Raw genomic sequence first — 14,888 nt, forward strand, 5'->3', positions numbered from 1 at the left:
AAATCAAACAAAGAACGTAGTATTTTCTTTTTTTTTCTTAATGTGACAGGAGTTCTGTTTCTTCAAATGGTCGGAGAATTAAGTGTCAATGCATCATGCACAGGTTCAGATAATGTAAAGAAAAGAAGAATTTCTCATTTTTATGTTGATGAAGGCTTGAAATACAGACGGTTACCATTTCTCCTATCCCTGCTTTTTAATCTATTGAATTATAGTTATTAGTAGTAGTATTTATCTTTTTTTTTGTTCTGTAGCCAACGTCTGAGCCCAATTTTGCTTGTTTTCTGCTGAAAATCACAAATAGACTGACAAAACAGTCACTCTTCATATTTGAAAACAGTATCTACTCCTGACTGTTTAATCAATGAACCGACTAAGCCTATTGCTTGAGCTTGAGTATCATAAAATATCACACATTCATCCAGTTTTTTCCATTGATTTTATAATTAAAATGTACGTTGTCCTCCACATTGAAGGTTTATGTCTAAGTGAACCTGTCCAACTATCACATACAGTAAATGAACTTTATATAAATCTCCCAATGGTTTAGTTTGTACTTTGAAAAGAAAACTAAACTATGTTATCACTGATTGGGTGAACAAACCTTTCTGTTACATCAGGCTACAGCTGTTGTTGTAGCGGATGATGGCAGCAGGTTAGAGGCAAATACAAGACTGGACAGGTGAATAATCAGCTAGTTGGCTAAACATTAAAGTATGAAGTCGTCTTTTCAAATTATTGCCTAGTTCCTAACCACAAACTAGAGTTTTTTCGGTCTTTTTTCCTTTAATTAATCGTGAACATTGGCACGTTAATTTAACAAAAGAGTTTGACCACGGCTTGTTTAATATGACGGGGGAAAAAAAACAGTTTGCGACATGAATATATCTAAGTATGTAAAGTAAATTTGTTACAGAGAAGAATAAAACACGGTTCTTACCTGGTAGTTGTCAAAAGTTACCGTCTCTCTCTCTCTCTCGTCGCTTTTTAACGTTTGTTACCTAACACAAACACTTCAATTTCCCCTTTTATCGTTCACCTGCGGTCACACACACAGAGCACTCACACACACTTTTCTATCTTCACCTTTAAAAGCGGCTAAAACGTCAAGTTAATCCTCTTCAAATCGTCTTTTTCTTCTTCAAGTTAGACAGCCTCTGTCTCTGTGTGTGTGTCTGTCCCCGCGAGCGCCTGAGTGCCAGACAGGTGAGTGAGCGCGTGAGTGAGTGAGTGAGCGCGCGGGGGGGGCGTGCGCACTCTCGAGCACGCGCTCTGTGGCTCTGTGGCTGTGCAAACAGAGAGGAGGCAAACAAGAGATGATGCAGAGATGGAGAGGAAGGAGCGAGGGGATAATGGTGAAAACAGGTGAAAGGCCCCCACCACACTGAGAGAGATGATATACACCTTTTCACATCTCATTATGGTTCATATTATCTCTCTTTGAAGTCAGGTGGGGGTGTAAACGAAGTTATGTTGTGTTTATTTGATGTTGTATTGTTTCTCTTTGTTGTCATTTACTGTCCTTGTGAGTGTTTTATGTCTTCTTATGATCTTTTTTGTGTCACTTTGTGGTCATTTTGTTGTTATAAGAACGTGGTAAGCTTGATCATTTTTTATATATTTAAGCATGGAGGCTGCAGTTTGTGCTGATTGTTTATGAATTATATAACATTTAATAGCCTACAGGGTTGGCTCTAATATTATTATGCTCTTACACCAAACTAACTGCACAAGTCCATGAAAAACTGAAAATATGTAATTTAGAAAGGAGTGATTTGGATAGAAATCAACAACTCACCAGTAACAGTTAAAGTGAGACATACTCACCTGTGTGTATTTCAGCAAAAAACAAAAACAAAAGAAGGAAAATATGTATTGCATTCACTGCTTCATGTCATGCTCCATCTGTGTGCCCCGCAGTCTTTAAAAAAAAAAAACATCAGACAGTTTACTTCTATTTCCCTATATTGTTAAACAAGCAATTTTACAACTTCAGCAAACACACACAGTCGTACTGTGGCGTAGACGGAGCAGCTGCAGTTTCCAGTGCCAGATGTTGGTCCTGTGTGAAACTGCTTGTAGAAATTCACTTTGATTTTATTCTCGTATAAGGTCCCTCTCCTAAGCTTTAACACGAAAGGCAATCCAGATCTACGAGGATCCAACGCATCTTCTACACTCTAAGTCCCAATGGCCGAAAAGAACGACTATAAGACATCTTTTATTTATCAGCAGTGGCTTTTCTCAATAAATTGCTGCCCATGCAAATATGTCCTGTGAGATGTACCACCCAGGACACACACAGACACATACACACACCTGACATGTTTTAACTTTTAAAAGTATAACTTGCTCTGCTTTTCTGCTCATCTTAGAGCACTTTTCTATATTTTTTATGGTGACCATGACATGATGCACTGATTTTCTTCATGTAATGCAATGTGTTTGTCTACTGTTTGTGTGATATATGTATGTTTGGTAACCTAAAGATAATATTCTATTTTATTTAAGTTAAATGAACAGTAAAGTAGTCTAAGTCTGAGTCACATGAAAACTTAAAAATCTGTCTTTCAAATGTGATGATTTTTTTTTTTTTCGTGCAAATGCGTCTTTATTCTCGACATTTTACCCTGTCTCTCAGTTGTATTGTGAACTTGTTCGCCATCTGACAGGCTGCACATTAGTGATTCTTTCACCACGATGTGTTCCTTCTGTACTTTGAGTTTGTGTTGTGCTGTGGTGTCTGACAGGCTTCCTCGCTCTCAGTGGATGGCATCTATAAATACAACAGGACTCAATACAAAGGGAACAATGTGGATAATAAGCCTGTGAACGACAGAATGACGAGAAGGATGTATGTAAATCAACTAAGCAAAATACTGAAGAGAAATGTTTCCTCATGCTTTCTCTTCATATCTTTCTGTCTTACTGTAAGCCGACTGTGGATCAACTATGACTATGCACATTTACACCATCCAGTGCTGCATTGTGGAGAAAAACAAACAAAACAGATGTGTGCTTTATTAACAAGACATCAATAAAATCAGTCTCCTGATCCATTATATTACCCTTTTCCTTGTGCTTGTGTGTACTCCTCCATTATTGCATAATATAAAAATGCAACACAAAGTTCAAGACGTGGATCAGGCCTGCAGCCACCACCCACTGCATGGGGCTTTTTAGTTTTAACTCCACCAGAGGTGAATCAGATGTCCACATTTGTTTTTCTTCTTTCATACACCTAGTGTATAAAAGCTGTGGATGTTCCCAAGATAGATGCGCTGTCTATTGTCACTATTGTTCATTCAACTCAACCAACCAGTTTAATGTGTTTCTATTCTGAGAAAGAGATCCACCTCTGCTCTGTCAAGTCCAAAGGAGCAACAAGTCATCCAGTAATAATCTCCATCCATTACACATCTTTATGTTTGTGTGCCCTGGACAAACAAGACCAATTATTATTCTGCTGTTGTCTGTATTGATCAGTTTGGTCTTCAGTAGTGTTTCTGATAAAAGAGAGGATCAATCAGTGGACATGCCAAACTCTAACTCTAAAATCAAGAATGAAAAATTCGTTAAATTATGATTAAATGCTGTTGCGCAAAGAAACTATGTTTCAGATGTCAACATGTAACAACAAATACAAAAGGTTTAAATAGGAATTACATTTGGACACTCGTACTAACATTACTAATCTCCTACTGACTCACTCAGCTCTCACGTGTCCAGATTTAAACTGTGGTGAAGTGCAGCCTCTGGTGGAAGTAGACATGAACTAAACATGGCATCATATCTGACAGTTCACATTTTACAGTAACGGCACTGTCATGTAAATTTTAAATTGACTATGATGTCAAATCTGGATTTGTCTCATTGAGTCCAGTATGAAGATTTTATATTTATAAATGTATGGATTACTGAGCACTGATCTAGTGATGTGCAGATCAAAGAAACCAGGCTTTAATTTTTGCCATATTTCAGTATGTGCATTGATTATCTTCACATTAAAGTGGTGGAGATGCAGTTGACATGTGTAGGCTAATATGAAGCTTTTTTTAAACCAAATTTAGCTCCATTTGAACTTGTTTTTGACCTTGTAGCCTACATAAATAAATATTTACAGGATTATAAGGCCCTAGAATAGAAAAAAAAACTTGCTCAATCTGTTACAGTGGATTGTAGGCTATTGACACACTTTCAAACCCAACTTTATTTATGTTCAATCCCTCCAAGCAACAAAAACTCTGACTGTTTTCATTTATGATTTAATGAAACAATATCCAGCAGAATTTGCTATCAAGACCTTAAAATATACAGATATACAAACAATACAAACAAGATTATTCTAGACCACATCTGGAAAAAAATGTTTTAAAGCCTTCAAGAGGCTAGATTGAGGATCTGATCTTCAGTCAAAGAGACACCTTCATTTGCTTACACCTTTTAGTTTGGTATATCCCTCATGAAGTTCAGATCCCTCCTCTATGCACACTGTGATTAAACTGAGTTATAAATATAAACTTGATGTTACAGATTACTTCAAGGCTCAGTTTGGGGTTGAATGCTTTTAAAACTAGCTGGTAAAACCTGAAGTCTCTCACTTGTTTCAAAATGATAATTTTCTGATAACTTCTATTAAAAAAGTTAGATAAATTCTTTTTTTCCCCAACTTAAGACGCTTCAAATTGACAAATCATACAAACAGTGCTGGATCAACAACCATAAAGCTGAAAACATGGATGAGAAATAACCCCTTTAACATTGACATGCCTGCAGGATATAAAAGACGCTACTTTTGTGTGGTCACTTGTACAGGACCATTAAAACAACCCCACGCGAGATGGATGACGTCATTAAGCACCGGTTGTGCTTTTAAAAAGACATTAAATAAGACTTAAGAGCGCTGTGAGGTCGTGTTCGACCTAAATGCCAACATCAGTCGGACTAGTAAGTTGATGTTTAGCAGGTATAGTAATGTTTACTGTGTTTATGTGATAGTTTTGTGTTACTATGCTGAAAATTGCTAATTTTAGCATCATAGCATCAGTAGCCAACAGGTGAGATATTTAGTAGGTTTGATGTTTACCATGTTCAAGTGCTGGTTTTGTTAGTTAGCTTACTAACAGTTTTTAATTAACAGGTGAGATATTTAGTAAGTTTGATGTTTATGTTCAAGTGCTAGTTTTGTTTGTTAGCTTACTAACAGTTTCTAATTCATGTTATAACGTAGCCAACATGTGAGATAGCCTATTTGTTTTGATGTTTACCATGTTCAAGTGCTGGTTTTGTTAGTTAGCTTACTAACAGTTGCTAATAATGCTATAGCAACAGTACGCAGTGAGGTGAGATGTTAACCTTTATGTAAATTTAGTATGTTAGTATGCTAACAATTACAAATTAACACGATAGCATCAGTAGCTGATGATGGATGATGTTGAACAGGTTCATGTGCTAGCTTTGTGTGTTAGCATGCAAACAGTTGCTAATGAATAGTGAATGTTATTAGTTTTATTGGTTTTCTTTTATCTTCATTTTCCTTATTGCTATTCAAAGTTGTGTGTATTGACTGGGTGAGTTGCACGAAATTGGGCTTCATGGGATAAATAAGGTTATGTCAAACTAAAACTGAAGCATCGGCCAAATTTTATAACCTGATGACGACTGATGCATGTTCAGGGGTTCAGAGTCAATCATCCTCTGTGAGTGCGTTTACCAAATTACACAACAGTTGAGGCCACTGAAAAATGAGATGCTAACAAAAAGGTGAACATTGGAGAGAAATAGCAAACATCAAATTCTATGAATTAGTCTATAACACAATGTTCCACCACTCATCTGATAAAATGATATGTTCATAAAAATCCTTGCAGTGATTAGCCAGTATGATTTGCTGGCTTTGTTTTGGAATGAAACAATATTTTATCAGTTAAACCAGGGCTTAAGAAAAGCTTGCATTAATCCAGAGAAAGATTTCTAATCCTGCTGCTGCAAGATCAATTCAGACAGCACATTGATGTCTGTCACATTTGGGTTGCACTGCAGCACCAGCGTCACCATGTTGTCCTGACCAGGAAAAACACTGGACAGCTCTGCTCTCAGGCGGGTCGTTTCCTCTGGACTCCTCTCCGCCCGGGCCGCCAGTCCAGGACCTCCAGCGCCATGCTGCCTGTGCTGCTGTCCGCTGTCCCATCCCCTCCCGTGCCCTCTACCTCTCCCGGTACCACGGCCCCCTCTGCTCGCTGGATCCAGACCACCACCACCACCCTGCAGCGTTCGGTCGCGGAAGTTCAGCACCTCTGTTTGGGAACGAGGAGTTTTGAAGGAAGGGGAAGGCGTAGCCATGCCGGCATAAGAGTGGTGTCCTGGGTCAGGTGACCTGAGAGGAAACAAAGAGCTTAATTCAAGGAGCATTCAGCTTTATATAGACATTAGGGGGAGAAAATCTTTCTTGATCAAGATTTAAATAAGAAATGATACAAGCATTATAAGGAGGCAATGGAAGATATTAATGTGTGTGTGGTTTTCACCTGTGCTCTGAACGTAGAAAGTCATCCAGGTGAGGCCCTCCTCTCCCGAGAGGGTCATCTGGCACCATGAAGTGATCCCCAACAAACGTGTACTGAAGAAGTCTGAGGATGTAACATGAGACCATGGCAATGTAATTAGCTTTCAGACAGGACAGCGAAACTCCAGCTCTCAAAAAGTCTCTATATTTGTTCATATTGATACCATTTGCATGTGGTGCAATGTAAATCCAAAACAAAGCTGCGACTAATGATAACCTTCACTACTGAGTAGCCTCCACCCACGCTCTCATGATGCGCTGTCTGTCTCTACCTCTTTTTGATGATGTCCCTCCACACATGAGTCTCGTCTGAGAGGTCCCTCAGGTTGTCGTTGGTTACGATCACTCCGTCCGTCTTTTGCGCGTGCTGCAGCATGAATCTCCGGGAACGAAGGAAAAGATGGAAGAGTGATATAAAGGCAAACTGGAGAAGAAGCCATTAGAACTAGAATGATTTTAACGCTAATGTCTGTTAGCTTGAAATGGTTGGGTATGTTGATGTTTTTGTATATCAGGTTCTAAAACATGATCAGTATTAAGCAGACACTGTACAGAACATGTACGAAGTATGGTTTTAAGACATACTATTATGATTTGGTAATCAAAGTTCAATGAGATTTTCCATTTTTGTCCAAACAAATTATGAATGCAGCAGTTTCAAGTTTCAGATTTCAACCACAGAGAGTCTCTGTTAAACTGAAGCAGTAGGCACATACACAGTAGCTACTGGTGGTGAAAGTCTCTCACTTTCACGCAGATTTTAGTCAGTGATCGAAACTAGTCGCTTTCTGTTGATTGACTTTCTTCTCTCACCTCTCCCTCCTGGTGTAACAACACAGACACAACGTAGTGACTATTACACTTGTGTTTAGGGTGGTGGGCGTCCAGCTACCTGTCGTCATACGAGCTGATCCTCTTGCCCTCGTGCTCTCTGGAGGGGGTGTAGGAGAGCAGGCCCAGCTTGTGCAGCTCAGTCAGATAGTGCTGCTCTGAGATGAAGAACAAACAACACTGGTGTTTAGTCTGCACCGAGGTGAAAAAAACACACACCCACACACTCACACTTGTCAGGCCTTGATTTGTTTTTCCCGTACATGTGAACCAGAATCAGATATAAGCAGCAGGCTACCAAACATCAACTCATGCATGCATGGAAGAGCAGGTTCCTTTGTCATTTAAAAACCACAATATGCACTTCACCAAGGAAATTAGATGAAAGATAAAGCATACATCTGCATCTGATTGCTACTGTCATGGTGTTCACATCTTACTTCCTGTAAATCTTATGTATTTAAAATATGCTAGACACTACTATACATGAGAGACAGGAAATGTTACCCTTGTTCCTAAAGTTGCTCTTCTGTCTCCACTGGGGCAGGAAGGCAATGATGCGACGATGGCCTCTGTCCCAGAAATGCTGCACGGCCAGAGCAATCCCTCGACAGGAGAAGAAGTGACCCAACCCATGACTGTGGTAACATGAAGAAAAAGTATAAGAATATATATATATTTTTTTACAAATTGCTAAATATTTTAGGGTCTGTACATTTGCTGTTCCACACAGATTCAACAAGACTTTCCCTCTCTTTGTTGCAGTTCCCACCTCATAGCCACGTTGCTGCCATCAATGATGATCTCCCTCAGTTTCGGGTCTCCCGGCTGATCCGTTAGCTTGAGGTCAAACTTCTCCTGCAGTCCCTCCAGGAAACGCTGCTCGCCCGTCACTGAAGACGAAGTCCCCGTTTCCCTGCCTCTGGTGGGAGACAAGTCATTCCTCAGGAAGGCGGTGGGATGCGGGGCTTGTAAAGCTTGTTTTACAGAGCTGGAGGAGTGGGGCTTTGGATTTAAGACCTTGTTGTGAGACGACTGACTTGGCTTTGAGGCAGAAGGATTGGGCCTGTAGATGTTTTGGTCATACTGTTTGTTAGTTTGGAGATTGCGAGGAGGGTCAAGAGATGTGGGATAAAAAGGCACAGGTGGTCCTTTGACTTCAGGCGGGATCGTCTGTGACTTGTGTCGCTTCGGCTGTGAGGTGAACTGACTCATCGGCGGCTGCTGATGTTTGTCCATCCGAGGAAACAGATTTACCCCTGCGACAGGTGCAGTGAGGTCGGGCAGTTGTACCCATCCTTCATCGTCAGAGTCTCTCTTTTCGTTGTTCTCAGGCGGTCCGGTCCTTAGTCCATCCATCTCCAACATCACGTCGTCCATCTCTCTTGGACCATCCCTGAAGGCGTCCGTCTCTTTGCTCTGCTCCCGCTGCAGCTCCAGGAGCAGCTGGTGGGTGGATCGATTGGGCAACATGCTGTAGACTTCGGCTACTTTATGTTCGGTGTAGCCACAGCTGGCTGCAGCTTTCTTCACCACTCCCAGGACAAAGTCTTCCTCATGTCCTTCCTCCATTGCCTCTGCGCCTTCCTCAAAGGATCTTGAGTGTCCTGTCGCTCCAGGACCTGCTCCCTCAAGGACCACTCCAACCTCTCCGTTACTGCGTGTGGCCTTATCTACTCCTGCTGCTCCTTCTTCGACCTCCCTGTGCTCTGTCTCGCAGGGTGGGTTCCTCAGGGTAAAGGCATCCTTGTTCTTTGGGTCTTGAGCCATCTGCTCCTTGTCACTGCGATCCTGCTCTTGTTGAACCAAGTCCAGTATCTGCGAGGCCTCTTTGAGTCCCGTTCGGGCGAGTACCCGTTTCACAACATCCTCGGTGTACCCCATGGCCGTGAAGAACTTCAAAAGAAGCAAAAACTCCTTGTTTCCCATTGACAACTGCTGGTCCTGCTCTTCCTCCCTGTTAAACCCGCCTTCTTCTTTAGTACCTAATGCTCCCCTCTGCTCTGGCTGCCCCTCCTCTCCTACCTCCTGAGGGGAGTGCATAAGTCTTTGTTCGGCACCCTCTGCCCTCCCCCGGGTGCCTGCCGATGGGGCTGCAGTGTCTTTTCCCGAACCTGCAGTCATGCCTTCAACCCACCGACCACCAATAGTGTTGGATGCCTCAGGAAGTGTGTATGTAATGGCAGAGGGTTTGTCCCACCTGTCCTTCAGTTCATTTCTGTCCGTTACTGCCGATTTTGGGCCTGATCCAAGTCCCGATTCGTTCACCAAGTCCAGCAAGATCTCCTTCACCGACCCGGGAAGCACCAGAAGATCCAAGGTGTGCCTGTCCTCCAGTTTCTCAACCAGAGCTTTGAAGGCCCGGCGTGATTCCAAGGTCTCACCTGAGCCCCTGTCCACAGCGTCAGAGCGCCTGGACTGTGTGCCTTCACATCTGTCCACCAGGTCTGTAATAAGGGAGTAGGCACGCACCACCGGCTCAGCAAGGCCCGATATAAGCAGGGATCCCAGAGAACCAACCTGGTTTGGTTAAAGAAGAGCAGAACACAACTGTTTATGAGTATATGTAGCTGTCTGGCAAAAACTTAGCTAATTCACTTGCTTTCATTTTTATTTTTTGAATGAAATCTCTATCAAACAACATGATACACAGAGTTTGAACTGTGTGAATTCATCAGGGCCATCCAGTTGAAAAACCTTTCGGTGACCATGGCCCACAGTAAACATGCACTGATAAGGACTTCCCAGGATTTTTTAGTCACAAATAACATTTATTTAAAAAAAAAAAAGGAAGTTGTAAAAGGGTGAAAAAAAAAATCCCTGAGTTACATGTGTGCATTTTTAGAAACCATGTTCATTGAAAAAAAAAAAAAAAAAATCCAGAGTGACAAGATTGAAATCTTATTCTACAAGGCAGTGGTTACTTCACAGGGGGTGTAGCTCATTATGAAACCATGATATTGACCAATAATGTAATTTCTTCATTTTAAATATCAAGAATATTATCTCAACATATCTCATTATTGGTCATTTATCATGTTAGTCATAGTCAGCACATTTCAGGATGAAGTATCCAGTGATTTGTGCTAATGGGAGATTTGCACAAAGGAGGTGACTAATAATTTCTGAGGAGTCCTAAATTTAGAATAGAAAATAATACAAGAATAGAAGTTATTGGGAAGATGTGAGGAGTCACAGGTTGAGATCACTTAACAAGCATTTGTGATGTAACACCACAATTTATCACATTGTTTTTTTTAATCTTCTTTAACTCATTTAAGAAATATCTGAATTTTAAGTCTCAAGTCATATTTCTGTTTTCTCTTCTCACATGTAAATGAGTGGCTCATAGTCTAAATAAACATCCCTGACTCCATCACTTACTGTTATATGTGCTGATGTGCTTTTCATCAGGCAGTCCATGAACAGCCCCCTCGCTCCGCAGAAGACACAGTGAAGGACTTTGGGATAAGAAAGCTCCTGCTGCTCCTCCTGGTTCACAACTCCTTTCACAAATAACTAAAAGGATATATTCCATTAGTATCACTCTTGTGTTGTCAAAAACAAACGTTATGTTTTTAAAACATCCTGCAGCCAGAACACAACACATGATCACAAAGATGCTTTAAAATCTCCACAAACTGAGGTGAAGAAGGCAAAAAATATACACAAAATAATAATACAAAGCAACCACAAAAAGAGACAAGAGCACAAAACAACTACATGTCATGGTCTGTGTCCTTTGTTCACTGTTGATTTATTTTGTAGTCAGTGTTGTGTCTTCCTGTGTGCTCTCTGCTGTCCGACCCTGTTTGACCCTTTTTGTTGATAGTTTGCTATTTTATGTTGGACTTTGAGGACCCCTTTTTGTGTTCTCGGTTGTGTTTAATAATTATATTTCCGTTGCCCCTCGTTTTGTGTCTGCATTTGGGTCCTTGTTAGCCCTAAACATGACGCTACAGCTCTGTGCCAAGGCAGCCATTGTCCCATAGGAAGAGGAAGTACTAAGCATATGGTTTGCATATATGTATGCACTCACAGTCTGACTAACATGTGATAACTGTTTTTTTTGTTGTTTGATTATTGTAAAAGTGTTGTTACTCAGCAAAGCTGCTGCACGAGTGTAGTGACCAAAAACAGAACTTCATATTGCAGTTCAGTTTGGAGTCACCTACTTTCGTTTATGAGTTACCAGAACTCATTTTCATCTTCTGCTGTCGATCATTGTGACACCATGTTTCATCAGACAGACTGAAACTCAATGAGGGACTTAATCAACATTTAAAAACCCTGAATGAGTCATTTCTCTGGAACGGTGAACTGTAGACTAGCTCTACCAGGAACAACAACACCCTTAAAGTGATATGGCACCTTTAAAGGTTTACAATCAGAATCAGGAGTCATGTAAAAAATAGAAATAAAGGAGTGGGATCGGTCAGTATAGTACGCACTCCTAAACAAATGATTCATGTCAGGACTGATTGTGTAGTATCGAACAAAGGCAACCAACGTGTCTTACTTTGGCAGCTTGCACGTTGTTGCTCGACCCTCGTAGTTTCAGCCAAATCTGCCCATTGTTGCCCGGCGCCAAATCGTCTTCTCCGATCCCAAACGCCACCGTGAATATCCGCTCCACGGTGCCGTGCAGGGAGGCCAGAGATCCCCGCAGCATCCCAGGACACGCAAACTCATCCTCCACCTCGGGTTCTCCACCTCCTCCTCCATCACTTCTCTCACCGTCCATCCTTTATTCTTTTTTCAGCGACAGGAAGTCAAACATACTGCGGAGAAAAAAAACACATTTATGTATTGATTAGGCCAGGTTTAGACACTTTGATGACAAAAAATATAAACCACATGATCACTGAGATTCAAATTATTGTGCTACTGAATACTCTGAGTTTTGCAGTCAATATTTAGGGTAAAAAAAAAAAAGTGGGTAAAATCATGCAAATATATGACCAAGTTTTTGACATGACTTGTCAACTTGACATAAAAAAATCTATAAAATATCAAAAAATGATTCATGATAACTAATTCAAAGTCTAAGACTGTGTCTACATGAACAGAAATTAAATAATCATTCTTTTTCTATTAAATGGTTCATAATTTGTCTATAGAATTCAACAAAAATGAATAAATAGCTTTATGACTTTATGTAATGTTATAATACACATAGGCCTACTCCTTATGCAGTAATGCAATGAGCATTTTACTGGTGCATAATCATTTTTACTAGCCACTTTACCTGCTGCTTATATAGTCTAAAGGTTACCCGAGGTCAAGCCCCCTCTAAAAGTTCACAGGATACATATGTGGAAAGTTTAAAGAGATTTCACTGAAAACTGTATCAAAAGGAGGAAAGGTGAACTGCATTTAGAGCTGTAAGACTGTATCTGTCGTAGCCTATGCTGACATTTAATTTCCAACTTTGGACCGTACAGTTACAACACACAACACAGATTATGACTCCACCACACTCATTTAAATCACTTTAATCTCAACAAAACAACAAAAATGTGTTATAAAAGCGTCCCAACAGCCTGTGGAGTGGAGTCGGAGTGTAGTTTGGCACCAGTCTGAGTATTGTGAAACCTATTAGTTTCTAAATAGAGAAACTGAGCAGGAAATAGAAACACTCTGCCTGCGCGCTGAGAGGAGCAGCGGACAGTTTTTAATGCGTCGTTATAAAAAGTCGTTGAAAAAACGTAAAATAAAATCGTTTTTCTTACGTGACTTCGACTTGAAAGTTTCGTTTCCAGCAGCAGCAGTGGTGGTCGGTCGGGTTGAGGAGGTTTTGGCTCCGCGCCTCGCCCAGCTCTTCCGCAATCCAAAAAACAACAATAACAACAACCACGACAACGGTGTAGCCCTACGAGAGAGCCAGGATCAAAGTTCATTCACCAACATTTCACCATGATTAGTAATAAAAGTTGGAGCGAAAAGGGAACCGAGCACCGAGCACCGACAGCGCCGGTGGTCGTGGTGGTGGTGGAGCTGCTGCTGCTGCGGGGAAGAGGGCGAGGAAGACGGCGGCGGCGGCGACGGTGGAGACGGAGACGGAGACGGAGCGGACGACCTGGAAACCATCGCACCGGTGGAAACCCCGAAGACAAAACCGAAACTAAACGAAACACACACACACACACACACACACACACACACACACACACACACACACACACACACACACACACACACACACACACACACATAGGACATACGCAACACACACAAGCAGGGCGGATACGCGTCTCAGGATGGTACGGAGGTCGTTTGGTGGTGTTTATGTCTAATAATACCCTCACAATATCTTACTCACCCCAGTAAAAACCCATATGCGTCTCAGACCACGTGAAGTGTATTTTTTTAAATTATTTTTATGAATCACTGTGTGTTTTCCCCCTCAATTTCTTTTTTTTTTTTATTATAGCACGAATATGACACCCAACTAAATCATATAGCCTAGACTATGTGTGCATGTACATTTTTTCATAACCTTTAGTCTATGTTTTATTTAAAAGTTTTTCTTTTTAAATTGACTTTTCTTTTTTTTTCTTTTTTAAGTCAGAGTCAAACAGGAGATAAGGGGATTTCCACTGACGTCAGCAGCGGGGGTTTTCTGTCTGTCTGCCTGTCTCTCTTTTTACTGCTGGTTTAGTAGGCTACACACTCCACTACACACCCCAACTCCATATTTCTCTCCAAATCCATCCAATAAAGACGCTTTTATTCCAACACACTATTTATTTAAAGGCCTGTTTATTCCTATTAATTTATTCTGGGCTACATAATGGATTAACAATCTTTTGTCTGCTCTGGTGCAGCGAAGATGGGGAGTTTGTAGGAAACAGGAAAATAAAAAGTCACCTCCTACACTAAACTTAACACAACGTCCTGTGTGTTGTGTTGGGGTGTTGTGACTGAGACTGTTTCCCCCTTGAAGGTCTGTTTACCCCCCCTTGCCCCGCCCTCCCTGCGCCAAAGCTCGCCCCCGAGGGGCAGTGCACGTAGCCTACTACTACTACTACTACTACGGGGAGCGCAGAGGGTCAAAGTAATATAGTTTACTGTGAATTGTAACGGGGTAACAGTATCTAACTGCTTGACATAGGAGGATGAAGGTTAGGGTTGATTTATTTATTTTTAATCAAAGCTTCAATAAAGACAAGATATTAAACAATGAGTTAAAATAGACTATAATTCCTAATCATGGACTTGAAAAAAAACAACAAAGTTTTCATTTTTAAAGTGATTTATAAAAAACTACAAGCAGATGGTGCATAGAAACTATAAAATAATCTTTAAAGTCCAGTACTAACTAGGGATATCTACTAAAAGACAGTCTGTAGTATCCTATTACTGTAATTATATATTAATCATGGTTGAAAGTAGTCGTGCGTTCAATGCCAAACACACCTACTTTGTTGTTCACCTCACACAAATGAACCAGTCTAAAGTGTGTAGCTGGTGTTAGTCTGTCTAATCAGTA

At 40.9% G+C, this 14,888-nt stretch overlaps 1 protein-coding gene across 1 annotated transcript; it reads right to left on the bottom strand.

Annotated features, from left to right (window-relative positions):
* Positions 1 to 5,301: 5,301 nt before the first annotated feature.
* Positions 5,302 to 13,560, bottom strand: khnyn (KH and NYN domain containing). The gene is made up of 9 exons (XM_085758887.1): positions 13,129 to 13,560; positions 11,916 to 12,177; positions 10,781 to 10,915; positions 8,169 to 9,916; positions 7,904 to 8,034; positions 7,458 to 7,554; positions 6,838 to 6,945; positions 6,528 to 6,629; positions 5,302 to 6,376 (listed from the first exon to the last, which is right to left on the bottom strand). The coding sequence occupies exons 2-9, from the start codon at positions 12,138 to 12,140 to the stop codon at positions 5,974 to 5,976; spliced, it is 2,949 nt and encodes a 982-aa protein (XP_085615013.1). The 5' UTR covers positions 12,141 to 12,177; positions 13,129 to 13,560; the 3' UTR covers positions 5,302 to 5,973.
* Between the last annotated feature and the right edge of the window lie 1,328 nt (positions 13,561 to 14,888).

This window comes from Trachurus japonicus, chromosome 18 (genome assembly GCF_045865225.1).
Source record: "Trachurus japonicus isolate A0001 chromosome 18, Traja_1.0".
Classification (NCBI taxonomy): domain Eukaryota; kingdom Metazoa; phylum Chordata; class Actinopteri; order Carangiformes; family Carangidae; genus Trachurus; species Trachurus japonicus.